Source organism: Trichechus manatus, unplaced genomic scaffold (genome assembly GCF_000243295.1).
Source record: "Trichechus manatus latirostris isolate Lorelei unplaced genomic scaffold, TriManLat1.0 scaffold00164, whole genome shotgun sequence".
NCBI classification, from domain to species: domain Eukaryota; kingdom Metazoa; phylum Chordata; class Mammalia; order Sirenia; family Trichechidae; genus Trichechus; species Trichechus manatus.
The window spans coordinates 4,922,298-4,948,593 of NW_004444100.1; the positions used below are offsets into that span (position 1 = coordinate 4,922,298).

The following is a 26,296-nucleotide window of genomic DNA, read 5'->3' on the forward strand; positions in this document are numbered from 1 at the left end:
TTATCATGATGTTGCTTATTGGTCCAGTTGTGAGGATTTTTGTTTTCTTTATGTTGAGGTGTAATCCATACTGAAGGCTGTAGTCTTTAATCTTCATCAGTAAGTGCTTCAAGTCCTCTTCACCTTCTTCAAGAAAGGTTGTGCCACTTGCATATTGCAGGTTGTTAATGAGTTTTTCTCCAATCTTGATGCCGAGTTCTTCTTCATATAGTCCAGCTTCTTGGATTATTTGGTCAGCATACAGATTGAATAAGTATGGTGAAAGGATACAACCCTGACGCACACCTTTCCTTATTTTAAACCTCACAGTATCCCCTTGTTCTGTTCAAACGACTGCCTCTTGGTCTGTGTACAGGTTCCCCATGAACACAATGAAGTGTTCTGGAATCCCCATTCTTCGAAATGTTTTCCCTAATTTTTTATGATCCACACAGTCAAATGTAATACAGTATAATCAAAATTACATAAATACATTCAATGTATATGCTGAATTCATTTACCATTTACCATTCAAGTTTTATACTAAGATTTTGGTGGTTTGATTTTTTTCAGACATTTCTATGACAACCCCATCCAGCTTGTTGGAAGATCAGCTTTTCAACATTTACCTGAACTAAGAACGCTGTAAGTTTCTAGTTCCCTTACAGATCATTTTCCCCCTGCAGGGTTATTGTGAAAACCAAATGAATATTATAGGTTGAAGTGCTTTGAAAATGACAGTGAAAATTTCCCCTTTCTAGAATCTTCTCCCAATAATTCTCATGTACTCTTTCTTCTAGGACTTTGAATGGTGCCTCACAAATAACTGAATTTCCTGATCTAACTGGAACTGCCAGCCTGGAGAGTCTGTAAGTACTTGAGTGGGCTCTTGACTTTGCCTAGAACACATGCTGCCCTTAGGGCCTGCCCAGTCTTAACGTCAGTGAATCAAAATATGTCACTGTGTGATACCCAAATAAAAAAATCATGTCTGTTTTGTGTTTCAACAGGACCTTAACTGGAGCACAGATCTCATCTCTTCCCCAAACTGTCTGTGATCAGTTACCTAATCTCCAAGTGCTGTGCGTATCAGTGAGGCAATAATGTTGTGTAAACAAGCAACTTCCATTTAGGAGTGAAATGGCAGACATTATTGCAATAATCCTTTAGAAGGGGAGAAAGTTCTTTCCTTACAGGTCTCCAGGAGGTCAGGCCTCCTTTTCCCCTTTGGGCCAGGGAAGTGGCTCACTGACATGATCATGGTACCAACGGCATGTACGCCCTTTGCTTCCAAGTCCCCAACAATCTCCCATTCGTGTTTTAATTGACACGTTTCTTTTCAGAAAATAGACATGAACAAGCCAAAATAACTTCATTTCCCTCTCTAAAGGCTTTGCATAGCAGAACAAAATAACATAATGGATCAACAACCAATATGAATGCCAAAATAAAAAATTGAGTTATCAAACCCATGCAAACCTTGATAAAGATGACCAAACATTCTTCCGGTATAATTGTAGGTGCTGTATTCTAATGTTTCATCTAATGGTTAAACAGCTTGCATATGTTATTCCTATTAACTTGGGCTTTTTTTCCCTGCCTTTCCCATGTTTTGTAAAAAGTAGTTTACAGGGATTAGAAGAGCCTTGCACTGGCCTTCCATTCAGGACCCTTAGTGTCTTGCCATAGAAGGCATTGGTGGTTCAGTGGTAGAATTTTCACCTTCCATATGGGAGACCCAGGATGAATTCCCGGCCATATTCATATCATGCACAGCCACTATCCATCTGTCAGTGCAGGCTTGCATGTTGCTATGATGCTAAACAGGTTCCGGACTAAGGTAGATTAGGAAGAAAGGCTGGCAATTTACTTCTAAAAATCAGCCAGTGAAACTCTGTGGATCACAATGGTCCAGTTTGCAACCGATGTGAGGATGGCACAGGACTGGGCAACGTTTCCTTCTCTTGTGCATGGGGTTCCCGATGACTGGGGGCTGACTCCACAGCAGCTAACAACAAGAATAAACGGTATCTTGCCATGGCTCTGCTTTCACACAGCAGAGGTCTGTGGCAGTTGAATGACTATACTTCCACTATAGGCACTACCTAGTAGCAAAACTACTAGCAATACTACAAATATTTGATGAAAGAATGGGAATGTTTACCACGGTCATTCTGCCTTCCCCATCCCTAGCCCTCGAAATCACTTCAGAGTCCAGGAGCTCAGTGAGGTGAAGGTACAATAACCTTCACCTCACTGATAGCTTTGATATCACTGCATGGTAGCCTTGAAGTCAGTCATTCATGTCCACGGGAGGGGGGATGTAGAGCAAGTCTCCTCTTCTTCACCCCACTTCACCCTATGAAGTAGAGGTACAGATGAGAAAACCGAGAATTAGGGAAGTTAAGTACATTTGTCAAAGTTGTGCTGTGAGAAAGTAGCAGAGTCCAAATACAGGAAATTTCACTGAATAACTGAGAAGTGTGTGTACACCAGGTGATGGAAATCTGTGGTGTCATCTTAGAATTCTGCCTACCACACCTAGAATAGGTATTAGTATCCCTATTTCTTGAGGAAACTGACTCAGTAGCATGACTAGGATTTCACATACTGTTACCAAAAAGTAGAGAGTCAGGATTTACATCACATTTTTCTCCACCAGGCCACACAGGGAACAGTAAACCACCCAGGTCTAGAACTACCTAAGTGGAGGCAGACTGGCAAAATGGTTCAGAGCAAAGGCTCCGGACCTTGTCTTCTGGGTTCAAATCCAGGTTCCACTATGTAACAGCACAATATCTTGAGCAAGTTATTTATCCCTCCTGGGGCTCAGTTTCTCCATCTATAAAGTAGAGATGTGGCCACTTCCCTCAGAGGACCATCATAAGGACTAAATGAGTGACTACATGTCAGGCACTTCAAACAGTGCCTGGGACTTGTCTCAGTCAATGTTAGAGCTTATCATTGTCTTTCCCACTTCCTTCGCCCCATTATCCTTTCCTCAAGTTATTCTTTTCTCAAGTTAGAACTTGAAAGTCTGAAATAACACAATACATTAATGGCAGTGTCTTGCCATTTTCAAAGCACTTCATTTGGCTTTCACAACAACCCTGCAAGATCAGTAAAGTAGGTATTAATATCCTTACTTTTGTAGAGAACTGAGAAAGATATCCATGCTTTGGCCAGTGTATCTACTAAGTAGAATTAATTGAAGTACAGACTAGAACCCAGGGTCCTGACTTCTACTACAGTCTGCTTTATGTTCTCCTAGAAGTATGGGCCTGAGAAACCCAGTCCTTTGACTGATTCACCCACTGAGTACCTGTGGCATAAGCAAATTGTCACTGTATATAAGTAGCTTTTCCCCCAGATTGCTTCACCCCCACCAGATTACTTGGTCCACAACACAGGCTGTGTATGGCTTTCGCCACTTACTAGCTGGTGATCTTAGTCACTGTTCTGTGGGGATAATCCTAGTGTCACCATCATAATGTGACCACGAGGATCAAATGAGATAATTCAGGTAAAGCTGTAAACAGTGCCTGTACATAGGAAGTGCTTGATTAGTGTTAGGACAAGGAGCTCTGGTGGTGCAGTGGTTAAGTGCTTAGCTGCTAACCAAAAGTTCAGCAGTTTGAACCCACAAGCTGCTTCGCAGGAGAAAGAAGCAGTCTGCTTCTATAAAGATTTACAGCCTTGGAAACCCTATGAGGTAGTTCTAGCTTGTCCTATAGGATCGCTGCGAGTCAGAATTGACTCGTAGGCAGTGGATAAGGGTAATCTTCAGGTAGAAGACAGCACTCTGTCTTTATGTAGAAGGTTTTATGCATCCTCTGTTAAGGGGTACACAAGGAATAATTTGTCTCCTAGCAGCCTGTGGAGATGAGTGAACCAAATGATTATCAACTTTGATAATGTCTATTTTATTATATTCACCACTTTTCAAAAGTACATACTGTAGCGTTAATCGTGTGTGCGGTTGTGTGTGTGTAGGTATGATTTTGTTTTGTTTTTGGTCTTTCAACCCTCTAGTATAAACAACAAGTTTATGTTTGCAAACAGCTTTATTTGAACCATTTGTATGTAGTGAATTAACTCTATTCCTATATAAATTCTATCTATTCAATAAATAGAGGATAAAGTGATTAATTTCAAGAAAAAAACATTTAAAAGCCTCTTAGAAAACAATATGGATTTTTCAGTTACATTGTGGTGATATGGTTTTAAGAATTGGAATCAGACATGAAAATGTGTTAGCTGATTAGCCAATAACTTTTAAAACATGAGACAAGATTTTTTTATATATATATCTGTCTTATTTTATCTATCAGCTTTCTTTTTTTTTTTTTTAAGCTTTCTGCAAATTACTATGGCTTGTTTTAGATTAGTTATATTATACTATAAATATATCCAGATGTTTTTGTTATTCTGTAATTTGTTGAGTTTTGGCTGAAGCCTTTCTTAGATTTCTTCCCCCTGTGTAGTGATTGATTTCAAAGTTTGTGCTATGTTTTGAGTTGTCATTGGGTTCTTTTTAGTTGGTTATAAAAGATTATTTCTCTTAGCTGTAGAGATGTAGCAGCTCTTAGAGACAGAGGCACCATTATTTAATTTGTTCTCATTTCAGTAAGATAATAGCTAGAATATTATAGATCATCACTAACAAAATATAAATAAATTCATTAAGTAAATTATTTAAGTTAATTAAAGAAGTATAACAGTTACATTTCAGTAAACATCTGAATCTAATGCTTAATCCAATAATGCCTGTGACTACCTGCTCCCTGTCAGTGCTGGGGAAACGTTTAGAGCCTGCCATTGGGAGATCTGTCATCTCAAAGGGAAAAGGAGCAAAGCATGTTTCCTTATGATTAATAGGTAACAGATTTTTCCCTCTTGCACTTCCTATTTTTCAGAGATCTGTCTTACAACCAGCTAGAAGATTTACCCAGTTTTTCAGTCTGCCAAAAACTTCAGAAAATGTAAGTCTGTAAGAGTCTCTAAGTCCCGCAGCAAAACCAAGAGCCACAACTCGCATTTTACAGGTGTCATTGGTTTGCTTATCTTGTAGTTCACTGAGGAGACTTTTGATGCTTTCCCTTCTTATGCACACAAGGTGTGACTGTGTAGGGTGGCTGTAAAGCTGGGAAACATAGATACTATTATCATGCATTCCACTGTTAGGGAAGTAAAGCATTTATTATGTATTTGCTCCCCACCCCCCAACCCCCCATTGATGTAACAATGACCTATGTTTGTTTGGGCTTTGGAATTTTTCTTCTTTTACATATACAACCAAACTTACTTATCCAATTAGTGGTTTATTTTTTAATATGAGGGGGCTTGAGTTTGTTAGTATGTTTGTTTCATAATAGTCATCTTTAGAGGAGGTGCCATATTTGTCTCTAAGATGCTATTATACACGAAACATTTTGGAATTCCTCTCTTAAAATTGCCTCCCTCACAAAACATCAATCTCCTTGCATTATAGTCATTCTTGGGTTTTGATCAAAACAGTATTAATCATCCATCCTTTCATGCTTGATTTTCTCTGAATGCCTTTGAGCCATTAAGGAAAAAAAAAATTGACACTCTGAAAGACCCTCAAAGAATCCAAGAAAGGCTTAGAAGGCAGAGCCAGAAAAGGAGTCCTCAAAGTGTTTTGAATGATGGTGGCATGTTTGGATATGGTTTTATATCCTCCCAAGAGAACTAACTGCTTTGAAAGAGAGGCAATTCCTACTTAACTGTATAAATTGTAATGTTCTTTTTTAAACAAAACAAAAATTTTAAAAGCAGTCAGTTTATAGTCACAGCTCATGTGTTGCTTTGATTGAGGGCAGGTAGTCCCTCTTCAAAAGTTCTCTGAAAACTGTAATTCTTGAAACCAGTAACTTTGAAATGAATCTTTGGAACTCTCTCATTTCAGTGACCTCCAGCATAATGAAATCTATGAAATTAAAGTTGACACTTTCCAGCAGTTGCTTAGCCTCAGAGCTCTGTGAGTACCACCTCAAGCGTCTTCCCCAACACTCAACACTTTCCATGTCTTTTGGACCTTCCCCTAATATTTTCTTTTCACTGTATACTCATATTGTTGGGCCTTCATGTGTGTATTTGCTGTGAGAAGGCAAGTATTTTGCTCTTGATAATTTCTAGGGAAAATTTCCAAAGTAGCAAATTGCCACCATTCGTCTGTCAGTTTGTGGTACGGAGGTGGCTGTGATGTTTGAAGCTAAGCCACTAGTATTTTTCCAATACCAGCGGGGTCACCCATGGTGGACAAGTTTCAGTGGAGCTTTCATAGTAAGACAGACTAGGAAGAAGGACCTGGCTATCTACTTCTAAAAAAATTTGGCTAGTGAAAATCTCATCAATAGCAGTGGAACATTGTCTGATGTAGTGCCAGAAGATGAGCCCCTGAGGTTGGAAGACACTCAAAATATGACTGGGAAGAGCTGCCTCCTCAAAGTAAACTTGACCTTAATGACGTGGATGGAATCAAGCTTTTAGGACCTTCATTTGCTGATGTGGCATGACTCAAAATGAGAAGAAACAGCTGCAAACATCCATTAATAATTGGAATGTGGAATGCACGAAGTATGAATCTAGGAATATTGGAAGTTGTCAAAATGAAATGGAACGCTTGACGATAGATATCCTAGGAATTAGTGAGCTGACATGGACTGGTACTGGCCATTTTGAATCAGACAATCACATGGTCTACTATGCCGGGAATGACAAATTAAAAAAGAACAACATCTCATTCATTGTCAAAAAGAACATTTCAAGATCTATCCTGAAGTACAACTCTGTCAGTGATAGGATAATATCCATTCAACTATGAGGAAGACCAGTTAATACAACTATTATTCAAATTTATGCACCAACCACTGATGCCAAAGATGAAGAAATTGAAGATTTATACCAACTTCTGCAGTTTGAAATTGATCAAACATGCAATCAAGATGCATTGATAATTACTAGTGATTCGAATTTGAAAGTTGGAAACAAAGAGGAAGGATCAGCAATTGGAAAATACAGCCTTGGTGATAGAAATGACCCCAGAGATCAAGACTAACAATCTATTCATTGGAATACCTTTTTCCAACAACATAATGGTGACTATATATGTAGATCTCACCAGATGGAATACATGGGAATCAAATCAACTACATCTGTGGAAAGAGGTGATGGAGGAATTCAATAACAATAGTCAGAACAAGGCCAGGGGCTGACTGAGGAAAAGACCATCAATTGCTCATATGCAAGTTCAAGTTGAAGCTGAGGAAAATGACAGCAAGTCCACGAGAGCCAAAGTATGACTTTGAGTATATCTTACCTCAATTTAGAGATCATCTGAAAAATAGATTTGATGCATTGAACACTAATGACCGAAGACCAGATGACTTGTGGGATGACATCAAGGACATCATATACAAAGAAAACAAAAGGTTATTAAAAAGACAGGAAAGAAAGAAAAGACCAAAGTGGATCTCAGAAGAGACTCTGAAACTTGCTCTTAAATGTAGAGTAGCTAAAGCAAGAGGAAGAAATGATGATGGAAAAGAGCTGAACCTAAGATTTCAAAGGGCAGCTTGAGAAGACAATGAAATGTGCGAAGACCTGGTGTTAGAAAACCAAAAGGGAAGAACACACTCGGCACTTCTCAAGCTGATAGAATTGAAGAGAAAACAAGTTGCAAGTTGCAATATTGAAGGATTCTACAGGAAAAACACAGAACCAAGCAGGAAACATCAAAAGAAGGTGGAAAGAATACACAGAGTCACTGTACCAAAAAGATTTGGTCAACATTCAGCCATCTCAGAAGGTGGCATATGATCAAGAACTGATGGTACTGAAGGAAGAAGCCCAAGCTGCACTGAAGGCATTGGCAAAAAACAAGGCTTCAGGAACTGATGGAATATCAGTTGAGATGTTTCAGCAAACAGATGCAGCGCTGGAAGTACTCCCACGTCTATGCCAAGAAATTTGGAAGACAGCTACCCGGCCAACCTACTGAAAGAGATCCATGTTTGTGCCCATTCTAAAGAAAGGTGATCCAACAGAATGCAGAAATTATCAAACAATATCATTAATATCACATGCAAGTAAAATTTTGCTGAAGATAATTCAAAAGCATTTGCAGCAGTACATTGACAGGGAACTGCCAGAAATTCAAGCCAGATTCAGAAGAGGACCTGGAAAAAAGGGATATCATTGCTGATGTCAGATGGATCTTGGCTGAAAACAGAGAATACCAGAAAAATGTTTACCTGTGTTTTACTGACTATGCAAAAGTATTTGACTGTGTGGATCGTAACAAATTATGGATAACATTGTGAAGAACGGGAATTCCAGAACACTTCATTGTTTTCATGAGGAACCAGTACATAGACCAAGAGGCAGTCATTTGAACAGAACAAGGGGATATTGCATGGTTTAAAATCAGGAAAGGTGTGTGTCAGGGTTGTATCCTTTAACCAGACTTATTCAGTCTGTATGCTGAGCAAATAATCCAAGAAGTTGGAGTGTATGAAGGAAAACGTGCCATCAGAATTGGTGGAAGACTCATTAACAACCTGCGTTATGCAGATGACACAACCTTGCTTGCTGAAAATGAAGAGGACTTGAAGCAGTGATGAAGATCAAAGACTGCAGCCTTCAGCATGGATTACACCTCAACATAAAGAAAACAGAAGTCCTCACAATTGGACCAATAAGCAACATTACAATAAACAGAGAAAAGATGGAAGTTGTCAAGGATTTCATTTTACTTGATCCAATCAACACCCATGGAAGCTGTCAAGAAATCAAACAATGTATTACATTGGGCAAATCTGCTGCAAAAGACCTCTTTAAAGTGTTAAAAAGCAAAGATGTCACTTAGACGACTAAGGTGCACCTGACCCAAGCAGTGGTATTTTCAATCTTCTCATATGCATGTCAAAGCTAGACAATGAATAAGGAAGTCCAAAGAAGAATTGACACCTTTGAATTATGGTATTAGCAAAGAATGTTGAATATACCATGGAATGCCAGAAGAATGAACAAATCTTCCCTGGAAAAAGTATAGCCAGAATGCTCCTTAGAAGCAAGGATGGCATGACTTCATCTCACATGCTTTGCACATGTTATCAGGAGGGACCAATCCCTAGAGAAGGACATCATGCTTGGTAAAATAGAAGGTCAGTGAAAAAGAGGAAGACCCTCAACGAGATGGACTGACACAGTGGCTGCAACAATGGGCTCAAACACAGCAACGGTTGTGAGGATGGCGCAGGACTGGGCACTGTTTCATTCTATTGCACATAGGGTTGCTATAAGTTGGAACCGACTCGACAGCACCTAACAACAACAACAGCAACAAATTTGCAGTTATGCTTTCTCCCATTTAGCAGATGTGAAACTTTATTAGAGAGGAAAGAGGCCAAGCTCTTGAATCACCTACAGAATGTGTTCTGTCTCCACCTAGAATTGGCAGGGATCATTTCACATACAAGAATGGGATGATCACACAATTCTTCCTGCCTGCTTTTCTTTCCTTGTTAAGCAGAGCTTTTCAACATATTTCTCAAAGCGCTTAAAAAGCAATTCCACTCCTAGGTATATATCCAAAAGAATTGAAAGCAGAAACACAAATACTTATACCAATGTTCATAGCAGCACTAGTCACCGATAGCCAAAAGTGGAAGCAACCTAAATGTCCATCAATAGATGAATGGATAAACAAATTGTGGTATATGCCTACCATAAAGAGAAATGAAGTCCTGATACATGCTACAACAAGGAGGAACCTTGAAAACATTATGCTGAGTGAAATAAGTCAGACACAAAAGGACAAATATTATATGATCCCACTTGATGAACTATCTAGACTAGGCAAGTGTATAGAAACCAAAGTTTATTAGTGGTTACCATGTGTAGGAGGGGCAGGAGGGTGAAAGAGGAAATCATTGCTTAAGGATAATGGGGAAAATTGGAAACACATAGTGGTGATGATGGCACAACATGGTGAACGTAATTAATGTCATTGAATTGTATATGTAAAAAATGTTAAAATGGCAGATGTTTTCTTATGTGTGTGTTTATCACAATGAAAACAAGTCACCTGAGGGCAACTGTTAAAAATGCAGACTCCCAAAGATTAGTCCAAATGACTAATGGACCACAAGTACTACAGCCTTCACAAGATTGAGTCCAGCACAACTAGATGGTGCCCAGCTACCACTACCGACTGCTCTGATAGGGATCACAATAGAGGGTCCCAGACAAAGCTGGAGAAAAATGTAGAACAAGATTCTAACTCACAAATAAAAAAAGAAGACCAGACTTACTGGTCTGACAGATACTGGAGAAACCCAGAGAGTATGGCCCCCAGACACCCTTTTAGCTCAGTAATGAAGTCACTCCTGAGGTTCACCCTTCAGCCAAAGATTAGACAGCCCCATAAAACAAAACAAGTCTAAATGGTCACACCAGCCCAGGGGCAAGGACAAGAAGGCAGGAGGGGACAGGAAAGCTGGTAATGAGAAACCCAGGGTCGAGAAGGAGAAAGTGTTGACATGTCGTGGGGTTGACAACCAATGTCACAAAACAATAAGTGTACTAATTGTTTAATGAGAAGTTAGCTTGTTCTGTAAACCCTCATCTAAAGTACAATTGGAAAAAAAAAATCAAAAAAAAAAAAAAATGCAGACCCCAGTCCTCACCTGCTTTATGAGTTAGACTCTCTGGGAGTTAGGCCTATAAATCTGCGTTTTTAATAATACACTAAGCTTTGAGCACAACTGTCCTTGAAAATGCTTCTGCAGCTCAGAAAAACTAAGATTTGTAAATATTTAATTGTATTTTATGATTGAAAATACCATATATTAACCATAAATGGGGAAAAAACTTGCTAACAGATTTTTTTGTGATACAATGGTGAAAATTTTTGTATCCTGAAACTGAATATTAATGTGATTTGATTATACTTATTTCTATTTATCAACTATCTCGTTACTGACATTTCACATTTATAATAGTAAAAAAACTATCTGTTTTGCACATTAACAACGTATATCTGGCAGTAATGAACGCTGAGGTACAAGGGAAGTGATGGTTATGATTATGTGTCAACTTGGCTGGGCCATGATTCTCAGTGGTTTGGCAGTTATGTAATGATGTAATTTGGCAGTTATGTAATGATGCAATTTGGCAGTTATGTAATGATTGTAGTCATCCTCCATTTTGTGATCTGATGTGGTCATCCTCCATTTTCACACAGTGCATTTCACATAACAACCTGGTCTTTGGAACCTAACCATGTTGCTAAGTGAGGAGTGGGTGTAATTATGATATGTAATGTTTATACTGTGGTATGTTTATTAAAAACTTTTTTTTTTTTTTGGCTGACTTCTATCCTAAAGGTTTTCTTAATACTTAAGAGACTATACCCTTGGTAAAATAATACCATTCTTCAAAAGATTTTAAATTTACCTTTAAGAATCACCAGCCCCAAAAGTTTGCCTTGAGAACCATCTTCTTCTGAATTTAGTTGTTTTGCTGTTTCCTTACTTATGCTTTAAATCTGCTTGTGTATTTCTTTTACACATTTTTATAAACGTAAATCAAAAATATATTACCTGCTTTAATTACCTGCTTTATTCACCAGATTTGAGTTCTGGCTGTTTCCAAAAGTCAGTGCTGTTTTAAAGACTGACCTCTAAAGCGATCAAAAGAATGTGACACAGACTCTGAACACTAAATGTCTGAGGCCCCTGAATTCCTCCTCCCCCTTAGGTCTCACATCCAGTCATTCACCAAACCCTGCTGGATTAGTTTCCTAGTTCTTCCATAACAAAGTACCACAAACTGGGTGGCTTAAAATGACAGAAAATTACTGTCTCACAATTCTGAAGGCTAGAAGTCTGAATTCAGGGTGTTAGCAGGGCCATGTGTTCTCTGAAGGCTCTACAAGAAGATCCTTTCTTGTCTCTTCCAGCTTCTAGTAGTCCTGGGCATTTCTTGGCTTGCAGCTGCAGCATATCTCCATCTGTGCTTCCATCTTCACATGGCCAACTTCCCCGTGTCTCTCTGTGTCTCATCTCTTTTACAAGGACACCACTCGTATTGGATTAGAATCCACCTTACTCCAGTATGACCTCATGTTAACTGATAACATCTTCAAAGACTCTATTTCTAAACAAGGTCACATTCACAAGGACCAGGGGTTAGGACTTCAACATAGCTTTTTGGGGGACATAATTCAATCCATAACATTCTGCCAACTCCAATTCATCCACTCCACTGTTCTACCAACCAAACCAAACCCGTTGCTGTCAAGTCGATTCTGACTCATACCAACCCTACAGGACAGTTTAGGACTGCCCCTTAGGGTTTCCAAGGAGGGGCTGGTGGATTCGAACTCGAGCTTTTGGTTTGCAGCTGAGCTCTTAACCACTTCGCCACCAGGCCTCCATCCTTCTACCAATAGGCCTATATAATCGCTCACCGGGATCATCATCCTCCTCCTGCTAGACAATCCTCTTCCTATCACTCTCTACCCATTATTCTCATTCTCCAAAGAGGTAAAAGCAATCTTTCGTAAATAGAAATCTAATCATGGTACTTCCCTGCTTCAAAAACTTCTGTTAGTCTCCTATTTTCATGATCAAGACCAAACTTCGCAGCACTGTCCTTCAAAATCTGATTCCAACCTCCTAGCACAGCCTCATCTCTCATCCACTCATTACCAGTCCCCCAACACACAGGCTACTGTTTCTTCTGTTCCCATTGCTTGTCAGATTCTTCCCCATCCTTGCTTTCTCCCCCTGCCCATCCCATGAGAACAAGATCCCCAGTTTTTTAACCCACTCCACTCTGATGTGCTTTGTATATTCCCTGCTATCGATCTTAACAGTCAGCACTGTCAACAAGTAGACCATGCCCTACCCAAAAATGACAAGAACTTTTTCATCTTTTTAATCCTCAAGATCTCTCTTGTTATTTACTTAAGCATTCCAAACGTGTTCTAAGCACAAGATCAGGGACTCTGGAATCGGTCTGCCTGGGTTTGAATCCCAGCTCCTAAGATTACTGTGTGACTTTGGGGAAGTCACTTTACACACTGTGTCTTGGTTTTCTCATCCTTAAAATAGAGCTAATGACAATACCTACCTCCTAGTATTGTGTTAAGGAGCCCTGGTGATGCAGTCGTTAAGCGCTTAGCTGCTAACCAAAAGGTCGTTGATTCGAACCTGCCAGCCTCTCCGAGGGTGAAAGATGTGGCAGTCTGCTTCCGTAAAGATTTATAGCCTTGGAAACTCTATGGGGCACTTCTACTCTGTCCTGTAGGGTCACTATGAGTCAGAATCGACTAAACAGCAATGGGCTTAGGGTTGTGTTGACAGCTTTGAGATAATACATATAAAAAACTCATGAGTGTACTTGGCACATAATAAGTGTGCACCACTATTATTATTATCAGAAGAAGTATATCATTTCTTAGGGTATATCAGTGAGGTTCCTGGCAAGAAGTGTAATTCACCTGGATAGTTCAAATGAAGGGGCATTCTGGTGTTGGCAGGGAGCAAGCAAGGGATGGGTGTGCAGAAACCAGCAACATCACGAAGTTTGAGGCTGAGTAGACACAGGGAGGAAATGGCATTTTGAGAACCCAGGAAGAGCTGAGGCACAGATGCAGTAGTCAAGAAGGTGTGCAGCTACGATGAGAGTCAAGGTTCCAAACTAGAGAGGTCGAGACCACAAGTGCCCCAATCTCTCTCTCTCAAGGAGCTTCCGCTGGGAATCCAATTGAGAGCAGCCAGAACCCTGGGATGCAGCCAGCAGGGTCAGCCCCTGGGCACGAAACAGGCTGCTGGGAAGATTCCAGCACATGGGCTCACAAATTAGAAAAGAATTACAGTCCTTTGAATATATAAATTCTCACATATTTACTTAAAACCCAGTCAAATTGCTATAAAGCCCCACAACAGGACTTGGCCTACATTGGAGATATTCCTCTCTATGAAGCTGACCAGGGCACCATGTTTTACTTAAAACCACCAAGAGTCTTTGACTGATGGTATTATTTGCTCATCTCAGTGGATGCATATTTTATGAGTAGCTCAATAGAAGACAGTTTCCTCCTCACTGTATTACCCAAATCCCCATCACCATTGCTAGCTTTCCCACCCTTTCCATGCCTTTTCCTCCCCTTGTTAGCTGGAATGTTCTTCTGTTCTGGGATCAGTGAAAGAGGCAAAATGAAAAGGCTTCTGGTTTCCTTCATTTAGGGACCCTTTCAAATGAGAATGTGACTATTCTGTAAATATCATTTACCCAGGGTAACTCAGGGTCCCAATATCATAAATAAACAATTTATCTGCACTTGAGAAAATTTGACTATGATCACTTTAAATTTCTTCAAATACCTATATATTAAGCCAGTTGCTTTCCAGCTGATGCTGACTCATGGCAACCCCATGTGTGTCAGAGTAGAACTGTACTCCACAGTGTTTTCAGTGGCTGGTTTTTTTGGAAGCAGATTGCCAGGCCTTTCTTCCAAGGCACCTCAGGGTGGACTCGTACCTCCAAACTTTCAGTTAGCAGCAGAGCATATTAACCATTTGCACCACCTATTTGGAGCCCTGGTGGCATAGTGGTTAAGAACTCACGCTGCTAACCAAAAGCTTGGTGGTTCAAATCCACCAGCCACTCCTTGGAAACCCTATGGGGCAGTTCTACTCTATTCTATAGGGTCTCTATGAGTCAGGATCGACTAAACGGCATACAACAGCAACAACATTTGCTAGGCATTTTAAAAATGCAAATCGTAAATTCATAGTTCTTTTATTAAAATGTGGAAGTTCTTATTCTTGCTAATTATCTATAAAAGTTATTGCAGAAGTTTTTATTCCTGCTAAATTGTCTATATTTCATTATGTTTTGGGGAGGGGAGGCAAGTGAATTTTATTTCATCATAAATTGTAGTTTTTCTTTGCTAACAAATGATTTTGTTTCTAACACATTAGTTCCTCTTTTATTCATTAAGAATTTACATGTTGGTCTTCTTTACTGGGAAGGTTCCTGAAAGCGTCTTGTGTTCGTCTCGAGGCCTGACATCTATGGGTGATGTGCACAAATTCTCGCTGAGTTTCATTAGACATCCAGGGACATTTTATAATTTAAAACTTACTTGCTTGTCAGAAGAAAAGCCTCAGAAATTCCTGTCTCTTCCCACTCCCCTAACCCCACTCATCTTAGAAATGTGGTAATAAAATGTTATAACCATGTTAAAAGTCGACTTTTTGCAAGAAAAAAGTAAAAACTAAAATATCCATCTGAACGATGATTTTTTTTTCTTGACTGCTTTCAACAAGGTTGATTTAAATTTCTCTCTTCAGTTATTTTATTCCATCAATACCTTTATCTGAAGGACGATTTATTTAATGAGCTAATTGTTCCTGTTCTGAACAGAAATTAAATTTTGGTAGAAAAATGAATGTATATGGTAAAACTTCTCACGTTTTTCTTTTCGTATGTAACTCTCTCATTTGCCTTTTTTTTTTTTAAATAGAAATTTAGCTTGGAACAAAATTGCTATTATTCACTCCAATGCATTTTCTACTTTGCCATCTCTAATAAAACTGTGAGTACTTCATTACTTGTTTATGGCATGACTTTTAATAACTAGGGACCCTCTAGTTAATAAAAACGTTGTTTTTGCTGAAAAAGCCTGCGATGCACAGATTGCCAGACCCTCCATGTCCCCATTAAAGCCCCCTCGGAGCCAGGGAGGAGCTCCCCTGCCCCTCCAAAGCCGTTTGGGCCCTTAAGTATATCACGGAAGTTCTGAGTAACAGCTGGTTCTGATTATTCAAGTGAAATTTTCCATTTGTGCTGAGTAATCAGGTGGAAGAGCTAGAATAAGATGTCAATTCAGTTCTGGAGGACATTCACTTTATTCTTTGCCATCCTGACTGATAGAAAACCATACTGTTCCTTTTTAGTTTTCTTTCCTCTTCCCATCTCTTACTGCTTCCTCCCACCATCCCCCTCATCTAATAGAGAAAAAAAGGGGTTGATCAGACAGAGAAGTTAAAAAAAGAAGGGAGAAAGAAGAAAATAAACCCGTTGCCTCTTTTTTCTCCACCCCAACCTAAAGGCAACACCACTTTTCAAACTAAATATAGCACCTTCCACTTGCTTTTAAATGTCTCTACCCGGCAAAATGAAGTTGAATATAAAAATTACAATTTGGGTGCAGTTAAAGCATTTCCCCCTTACAATTCTGATTGTCAATAGAAAATTTATCAGGAGCTAAAACAAAAATGGCTACTTTTACCATAAAGAGTAAGAACCCTGCTTAGAAGTTTTTACTGAGCAGTTTAATCATCTTTAGGTTGCTTTTTTAACATAAATGTTTTATGCTAACACAGACTAAAAGCTGATTGTTGTTTGATGTTTTGCAGGGACCTATCGTCCAACCGCCTGTCATCTTTTCCTGTAACTGGGTTACATGGTTTAACTCACTTAAAATTAACAGGAAATCATGCCTTACAGAGCTTGATATCATCTGAAAGCTTTCCAGAACTCAAGTGAGTTTGTCATTAAAACTAATAAGATACATTTGTGGTCATGTGAAATAATAGACGTGTTATAGTGGTTTTCTAAATTTATGAGGTCATGGAACTCTTTTGAATTGCATTTCATGCCCTCAAGTCCGCCACCCCTGGGGCATTGTTAGGACAAGCACTGAAGTGAGAGAATGTGTCTTCCTGACCACATTTCTTTTCTTTCTCAAAGATGCCTCCCGGAATCACAGAGTTCATGGAAAGAGTTTGAAAACCATTGATCCATAGGATATAAACTAGAGCATGTAATCAAATAACACTATAACATTATTGTACTCCTTTTTACAATTTCTAATTCATCTAGCATGTGTATATGTTCTAACAAAATGTACTAAATTCATATTGTTTGAGAAAGTAATGCTCTTTAAAACCTGTTATGGTTATTATTGATAAAGAAGTCCCTTGAAATACTTTTTTTTTTTTAAAAAAAAAGATATGTTGTTGTTGTTAGGTGCCGTCGAGTCAGTTCTAACTCATAGCAGCCCTATGTACAACAGAATGAAACACTGCCCGGTCCTGCACCATCCTCACAATTATGCTTGAGTTCAATGTTGCAGCCATTATGTCAATCCGTCTCATTGAGGGTGTTCCTCTTTTTCACTGACCCTCTACTTTACCAAGCATGATGTCCTTCTCCAGAGATTAGTCCTTCCTGATAACATGTCCAAAATATGTGAGACGAAGTCTCACCATCCTGGCTTGTAAGGAGCATTCTGGCTGTACTTGTTCCAAGACAGATTTGTTCATTCTTCTGGCAGTCCATGGTATATTCAATATTCTCTGCCAGTACCATAATTCAAAGGCGTCAGTTCTTCTTTGGTCTTCCTTATTCATTGTCCAGCTTTCACATGCATATGAGGCGATTGAAAATACCATGGTTTGAGTCAAGCACACCTTAGTCTTCACAGTAACATCTTTGCTTTTTAACACTTTAAAGAGGTCTTTTGCAGCAGATTTGCCCAGTGCAACACGTCCTTTGATTTCTGGACTGCTGCTTCCATGGGCAAAACCATGAAAGTAATATAACCTTAAAAGAGATTTTGGAAAGTAGAAGAGAGGAAAAAAAAAATCTTAAAATGCGCCCCCAAACAACTTTTTTATACTATTTCTTTCTAGACTTTGTTTCCAATATATTTTTAATTATTAGAATCACAGTGTATACAGCGTGTATATAATTGAAATTATGTCGTAAGCGCTTTCTATGTCACTACAATTTTCCTAGCAATCATTTTTTAACCTTTTAATATGTAAATTTTCAAACATACACAAAAGTAGAGAAAATAATGTAATATACTCATCATATAACTTCAACAGTTATCAACATTTCCTAGCAATCATTTTCATTAACTCCACTGTTGTTATGAATAGCATGGTAATGAACATCTTTATTTACATAGCTTATGTTTTGATTATTTATTTAGGCTAAAATCTCCAAAGGTAGAATTATTGGGTCAAAGAAGATGAACATTATATTTAATGACCCATTTCTTTAAGTGTGTGTTTTTTGTTTTGTTTTTGTTCATTTAAAGGGTTATAGAAATGCCTTATGCTTACCAGTGCTGTGCATTTGGTATATGTGAGAATGTCTATAAAATTTCTAATCAGTGGAATAAAGGTGACAACAACACTGTAGACGACCTTCATAAGAAAGATGCTGGACTGTTTCATGTTCAAGGTAAGACCTCCTGTGTCATGGTAATGGAATTGTGACTGGAAGGGTCATGAAAAGTCATCAGACAGATCATCTGAACTCTGGACAAGTCCCTGTGTAACCACTCCAGCAATCTGAGAATTAACCCCATTTTTTAAAGAATCCCAGAGAAGAACGCTCCCTCAGGATTCCTTGTTAAACTTTCCTGTGAGTGAGTTCTTAATACACATATTTAGATCTAGATTCCACCTGAGCATGTATTGTCCTCAGAGGTAATTACTGATAGTGATATCATTATTTCCATAAACTTTTAAAAGAGCCTCATCCCAGTGGATACCATTTTTAGACATGTTTCTGAACCTTCTTCTACAGAAGATAAAACCCATTTTTATTCTTATGGCCTAGGAGAGTGGAGGATATAGGCATTTTAGATGTCTCCCTATTTCAGCAGAAGGGCTTAAGAATCCAACTTCTGATCCAACTAATTCAAAAACATTCTCCCCTTTCACCCCCTACAGGGGCATCTTTCAGGAAGGTGAAATGAGAGAATGTCTGTAAAGCACTATGGCTTTCCTTGAAGTAAGACATTACTTAAATAGACGGCAATGCACCTCAAACCACACCTGTGGTAATGAGGAGGTGCTCTGGCAGACACCCCTCCCCTTCCCTGCCAACCTTGCAAGTTCGCACAAGATCTAAACAGGCTTGCTTTTCATCCATTGGGCTGTAATCATTTGTCAATTCCCAAGCTAATATGATTCAGTCTGCGTACAGACCACCGAACATTTCTTCCTGCACACATATCAGTTTAAGGAGCTGACATTTTGGCCCTTGGTTTTTTGTTTTAGGCCACAGCATGTGTCTTGCTCTTGTTCTTGCTTTAGTTTTTACATTTCCTGTCTCACCAACGACTTCTACTACATTTGTTTACTACAAAGAAAAACCTAAAAACAAGCAATTGGAGTACCTATTATGTGCCAGACAGTGTTCTAGGCCTTGAGGGTACACAGTGAACATCAGGGACCTTCATGGACCTGATATGGAAGAGCCATGATTCTCAACCTCAGCCCACAAAATAGAATCACATGGAAGTATTTATAAAATACTGATGCTCAAGCCCCACACCAAAGCAATTAAATCAGAATCTTTGGGAAAGTATGTTAGATCAGGAAACTTCTATATCATGGATAACTAACCAAGGCTCAAGACTTCAAGCAATTACTTGATTTGTCGTCTGTTATGCAGAAGTTCCCCAGGAAAGACTGATACTTTACCTGATTTTCCCACTTGTGCTCAGAGAATACACCCTAGAACATCTGGCTATGTAAAGTGTCAGAAAACTGGATAAGGCATTTCCTCCATTGTATGGAGAGGCTCACATCTTCTCTTTAATTTAGGTCAGTTCAATCTGGGGCCAATGTGAGCTTCAAGGAGCAAGAACAGAATGAGAGAGGTTAGATGTGATGACCCAGAGCCTGGGGTCACTCTCCCTCATCTCTAGTCCTGCTGGAATAGAATGTCACATAATAGTTGCAGTAAAACATCCAAAGGCAACTTCATAATAGACTTTCAAGAAAGCCAAAGCCCAGGGAAAAGTGGAATGTCTGGCCTTCACTTCCCTGTGTGACAGTTCATGTCTCAAAGGCAATCAAGGCCTCACCGCCCTAGTATTTAGTCCCTCCAAAAAGTGAGGCAGAACTAATCATTCCAAGACTTCTTATTCCTGCAGATGACCTTGAAGACTTCCTGTTTGACTTTGAGGAAGACCTGAAAGCCCTTCATTCGGCACAGTGCTCACCTTCCCCAGGTAAGAAAGGCAATCAAAACTGCCACAGCAGCAGTACCCACCATGGTTTCCAGGGCCATCAATAACATTGCAGCAACACTTTAAAGCAAAGTCTGGAGCACCTTTGTGGCTCATCATTATCCCTCCCCATGGAGACCTGTAAAATAGAAATGTTCATTCCCTGGAGATGTTCTCCATTCATAAATGGATTTGTGTGAGAGATTTTTTGATTTGGGTTGATGGAAACCAAAGAATCAAGCATGGAGCACTGGTGGCGTAGTGGTTAAGAGCTTGGCTTATAACCAAAAGGTTGGCAGTTTGAATCCACCGGCTGCTCCTTGGAAACTCTGTGGGGGCAGTTCTACTCTGTCCTGTAGGGTCACTATGAGTCAGAATTGACTCAACAGCAACAGGTTTGGTTTGATAATATTTATGAAGTTATTAGCAATTTAGCCTGAAATAATATGTGATAGTACAATCACTGATTTTTTTTTTTTTTTTGGAAGTGATTTGTCTTCTATATAAATATTCATTTGGTGAAAGCAAACAATGGTTTGTACAGATAAATAAAAAAAAATATATTGAGGTTGAACATAATAAACATCATTAATGTCACTGAACATATATGTGAAGATTGTTGAAATGGTAAATGTTTTGTTACATATATATTTACCACAATTAAAAAAAAAAGATATTTAATTTGTCTAATTGTTTGTCCCACTCCCAGAAGCTGGATGGGCCAAATGAAAAAAAGATAGCTGGGAAGGGTTGATGGTCCGTGGGTGGCATAAACATTTTTGCAACTCAACTACTAACAATGAAGAATAACAATGAAACATCAGGATTGGAGGAAGACTCATTAACAACCTGTGATATGCAGAAGAACCTTGCTTGCTGAAAGTGAAGAGGACTTGAAGCACTTACTGATGAAGATCAAAGACCACAGCCTTCACTATGGATTACACCTCAACATAAAGAAAACAAAAATCCTCACAACTGGACCAATAAGCAACATCATGATAAATGGAGAAAGGATTGACATTGTCAAGGATTTCATTTTACTTGGATCCACAATCAACGCCCATAGAAGCAGCACTCAGGCAATCAAACCACACATTGCATTGGGTAAATATGCTGCAAAAGATCTCTTTAAAGTGTTGAAAAGCAAAGATGTCACTTTGAGGACTAAGGTGCATCTGACCCAAGCCATGGTATTTTTAATTGCCTCATATGGATGCAGAAGCTGGACAATGAATAAGGAAGACTGAAGAAGAATTGATACCTTTGAATTATGGCATTAGCGAAGAAAATTGACTGTACCATGAACAAGTCTGTCTTGGAAGAAGTATAGCCAGAGTGCTCCTTAGAAGCAAGGATGGCAAGACTTCATCTCACATACTTTGGACATGTTATCAGGGGGACCAGTCACTGGAGAAGGACATCATGCTTAGTAAAGTAGAGGGTCAGCAAAAAAGAGGAAGACCATCAACGAGATGGATTGACACAGTGGCTGCAATGATGGGCTCAAACATAGCAACAATTGAGAGGATGGCGAAGGACAGTGCAGTGTTTCATTATGTTGTACATAGGGTCACTATGAGTTGGAAACGACTCAAGGGCACCTAACAACAACTAATATAAAGGTTGGTGGTTCGAACTCACCCAGCAGCACTGTGAAGAAAGGCTTGGCAATTTACTTACATAAAGATTACAACCAAGAAAACACTATAGAGCAGTTCTACTCTGTAACACATGGGGTCACCATGAGTCAGAATCAACTCTTCTGCAACAGGTTTGGGTTTTTTTTTTTTTTTTTGCTTTGGGAAGGGTTGATATTTATTTTCAACAATTAGTTTGTTCCTTTCTCCCAAACATCAAATGTTGATCTACAACTAAGATTAGATTTTCATGAAATGCACCTCCAAACTACCCATACTTTTCTAATATTACAGAGCATTTCCCTGGGGTTCTCTTTCTCTGCCTGTGGAACTTTTTTGAAGCATTCTAAAAAATATAATGGGAAGTTCAGAAGATCTGGCTTTTTACTTGGCCCCACACTGTATTCTGGGGACCTTAGTCAAGCAATTTAAATCCCCCATCTCCATTCCTCCATGGATAACCTGGAAATATGACACCCTGGTGTGTCCATCCCCATCAGTTCTGCAGAATATACGAACTGACAACAGCGGTTTGAGAGAGTGAAAGTGTCTCATGAGCACTATGTGTTACTATGGTCATTATTGGCCTTTATCTCCTGGTGCCTAATAAGAAAAACAAAAAAGTAATTTGGCAAACGTTATAAACCCTAATTTGATACATTCTTTTTCTTTCTTGAACTTTTAGGTCCCTTCAAACCCTGTGAACACCTGTTTGGTAGCTGGCTGATCCGACTCGGAGTCTGGACCATAGCAGTTTTGGCACTTACTTGCAATGCCTTGGTGACTTCAACAGTCTTCAGATCCCGTCTGTATATTTCCTCCATAAAACTGCTAATTGGTTTGATAGCAGTGGTGAACATGCTCATGGGGGTCTCCAGTGCTGTGCTGGCTGGTGTGGATGCATTCACTTTTGGCAGCTTTGCACAATATGGTGCATGGTGGGAGAAGGGGGTCGGTTGCCAAGTCATCGGTTTTCTGTCCATTTTTGCTTCAGAGTCATCTGTTTTCCTGCTTACTCTGGCAGCCCTGGAGCGTGGTTTCTCAGTGAAATGTTCTGCAAAATTTGAAACAAAAACTTTTTCCAGTCTGAAAGCAGTCATTTTGCTCTGCCTCATGCTGGCCCTGATCATTGCCACAGTGCCCCTGCTGGGCAGCAGTGAGTACAGCGCCTCCCCTCTCTGCCTGCCCCTGCCCTTTGGGGAGCCCAGCACCACAGGCTACACGGTTGCTCTGGTCTTGCTCAACTCCCTTTGCTTCCTTATGATGACTGTTGCCTACACCAAGCTCTACTGCAGTTTGGAAAAGGGAGACCTGGAGAATATTTGGGACTGTTCAATGGTGAAGCACATTGCTCTATTACTCTTCACCAACTGTATCCTTTACTGCCCTGTGGCCTTCTTGTCCTTCTCCTCTTTACTAAACCTCACGTTTATCAGTCCCGAAGTAATTAAGTTTATCCTTCTGGTGATTGTCCCACTTCCTGGGTGTCTCAATCCCCTTCTCTACATCCTCTTCAATCCACATTTTAAGGAGGATCTGGGGAGCCTGGGAAAGCAAACCCACTTTTGGACAAGATCAAAACATTCAAGCCTCTTGTCTGTTAACTCTGATGATGTCGAGAAGCAGTCCTGTGATTCAACCCAAGCCTTGGTAACCTTTACCAGCGCCAGCATAGCCTACGACCTGCCTTCCAATTCCGTGTCATCGTCAGCTTACCCAATGACTGAAAGCTGTCATCTTTCATCAGTGCCTTTTGTCCCGTGTCTCTAATTAAGATGAGAGGAAAAAGTTTTCAAAAATTGAAAACCCTAAAAATGTGAGATTGAGTACATCAGGAGCAGTAGCTAAGAAGAACTGAGTTTAAACTTAATAATAAAATCTCTCAGTGTGAAAAAGCTGAAAACCTATTGATACTTGAGAGTGAAAAATAAATCTAAATGCTGCTCATATAACTAGTTCAGTTAAGAGATAGATCATTCACACTACTTACGTGAGCCCAGATCAAAAAAGCAGATTGAAATGTTCTTCAAAAAAGATTCCCATGATTTTAAGTGAATGCTCTTTAAACTACATCAATCTAGTGGCTTGGAAAAAAGAAAAACAAGTACTTCCTCACAAAAATGGGTTTATTTAAACCTAAAAACTCCTTAAGAGATTCTTGAAGCATCAGAAAAATGAGGGTTTTAAATGACTTCCATTACTAAGCAAAGATTGTGACCTAGAGGATTTCATTTTAATAACCAAGTGGAGTTGTTTTAGTCCTCTTTTGCCTTTCCTCCGTGAGCACTGGTGGCACAGTGGTTAGCTGCTAACCAAAAGATTGGCAGTTTGAACCCACCAGATGATCCATGGGAGAAAGATGTGGTAGTCTGCTGCCATAAAGATTTACAGTCTTGGAAACCCTATGGAGCAGTTCTGCTCTGTCCTATAAAGGTCACTATGAGTCGGAATTGACTTGAGGGCAACGGGTTTGGTTTTTTTGGTTTTGCCTTTCCTCAGACAGGATCCTTTCTGGTCACCAATGCCCCTGGATGGATAACGTAAGGAATTGTTAATAATTATTAATTATTCAGGTCATTTTTTAGAGATACTTTTTGTGTATCAGTACTAGATGGTTCCACTCTTAGTGGAATAAACCTGCTTACAAATATTTTGAAATGAAAATAAACTTAAATTCTTAAATTACCATGAAAGCAATCATGCACAAGTGAGTTTTGCCTTGTCTAATTCATTTTTAACTCGTAGGTGCCCAGGGCTCAGAATAAAAGTCCATTGCCGGCAATGGACATGCCTAGGGAAAAATATGGTAAGCAATCTGAAATTTTTTTTTTTTTTGAGTACACATTTTTTTGCAGGAGGTTTCATCAGTTGATTCAAACTACTGTGCATCTTAAGCTAATGATCAAATGCAGAAATGGTATAAATTTACTGACATGACTCCTTATAGGTGTATTTCTAGTAGCTCTAACAGTTATGTCTGACACCACTTTGGACTCAGCAGAGACTTGGTAACATATTATCCTGTTTATTTAGCTGTGTTCTCTCTGGATCAACTCACTTGATGTCAGGAACATTAGTTCTCTGCTTATTCCATATTTAATACATGTGTTAGATATTTTAAAAGGCAAAATTATTAAACATTAAAAGTTGATGAGTTATTTTGTAGCTTCTATTATCCTACATTAGCTTCAATACATCCGAACCAAAAGGCTGTTAGGTAGATTTATTTTTATATAAGCATGTTTATTTTGACCAGATGTTTTAACTTGGAATTGAAATACATTTATGAGATGTTTTATAAGATTTGTAAATATAGAAATGTATTTATTACTACAGTAAAGATTCAATAACACTAAGGACCATGATATGAAACTGTGTACAGTGGCATATTCTTCCATATATATTGCATTTCTCTGTCCATTTTCTTTAAATTCATGAACTGTATATAATACATGTAAATGTATAGTACTTGTAAATAGATTCCAAACTTGCTTTTCTACTGGGTACGAAATAAAATAAATTTGTAATAAAATATGTGAATCTGAAACAAAATATTTTCAAGTCTATTATTGAGCCCACAATAGTATCCTAAATGTTTTTAATTTTTGGCATGTAAGTACATTTGCTACATACTTGCCCTTCAGTACTTTAGATATTTTGAATTATTTGTAAAATAAATCTTTCACAAGAACAAATCAAAACATCTACCAACTCCCAGATTGTTTTTAACAAGGGCTAGTAAGCCATGTTGTTACAACATTGTCTTAGTCATCTGGTGCTACTACAACAGAACTACCACAGGTGGATGGCTTTAACAAAGAGAAATTTGTTTCTTCACAGTAAACTAGGCTAAAAGTCCAAATTCAGGGCGTTGCCTCCAGGAGGAGGCTTTCTCTTTCTGTTGGCCTTCTTCTCATCAGTGTTCCCCCGGACTAAGAGCTTCTCCGCGCAGGGATCCCAGGTCCAAAAGACACGCTCTGCTCCTGGCACTGCTTTCTTGATGGTATGAGGTCCCCATGTCTCTCTGATCACGTCTCTCTTTTATATCTCAAGAGATTGCCTCAGGATACAATTCAATCTGTAGAATGAGTCCTGCCTCAGTAACACAACTGCCTCCCATCCTCCCTCATTAACATCATAGAGGCAGGATTTACAACATACAGAAAAATCACACAATACCTGGAATCATGGCCCAGCCAAACTGATACACACATTTTTGGGGGGACATAATTCAATCCATGACAAACATTGTTGTAGTTTATTGTCCCTGGTGGTAGTTTGGATTTTGTAGCCAGAACTTACACTGGTCCCAAAGTTCTTTTACAATGTAAGAAAAAATCTGCGATTAGAAAGAAATGTATAAATTACAAATCAATCTTAAAATTATTCAATGTGAACATGAGTCTTCTATAAATTTCTCCTTTAAAGGAAACACATTTTGTGACTATGCCAAAGCCAAAACATGAGAACATGTGATTCCCAGAACACAAAGATATACACTGATTTTTCTAAACACCTGGGCCTATGCTACAAGCCCAAGTCTTATGACTGAGCCAGACCCAACCAGCTTCAGCAGTGGTTCCTGCTCTCCCTGTATGGGTTG

At 39.1% G+C, this 26,296-nt stretch overlaps 1 protein-coding gene across 3 annotated transcripts in view; it reads left to right on the plus strand.

Moving 5' to 3' along the window:
- The window catches only part of LGR5 (leucine rich repeat containing G protein-coupled receptor 5), a 141,794-nt gene extending 118,331 nt beyond the window's left edge, over window positions 1-23,463 (plus strand). For all 3 annotated transcript variants that reach the window (XM_004386449.1, XM_012558399.1, XM_012558400.1), the window contains 10 exons: window positions 553-624; window positions 780-848; window positions 990-1,061; window positions 4,896-4,961; window positions 5,909-5,980; window positions 15,542-15,613; window positions 16,437-16,562; window positions 18,128-18,273; window positions 19,979-20,056; window positions 22,379-23,463. In XM_004386449.1, coding sequence (XP_004386506.1) covers window positions 553-624; window positions 780-848; window positions 990-1,061; window positions 4,896-4,961; window positions 5,909-5,980; window positions 15,542-15,613; window positions 16,437-16,562; window positions 18,128-18,273; window positions 19,979-20,056; window positions 22,379-23,463 — 1,858 coding nt within the window. The remainder of the gene's footprint in view (window positions 1-552; window positions 625-779; window positions 849-989; window positions 1,062-4,895; window positions 4,962-5,908; window positions 5,981-15,541; window positions 15,614-16,436; window positions 16,563-18,127; window positions 18,274-19,978; window positions 20,057-22,378) is intronic.
- Window positions 23,464-26,296: the final 2,833 nt, after the last annotated feature.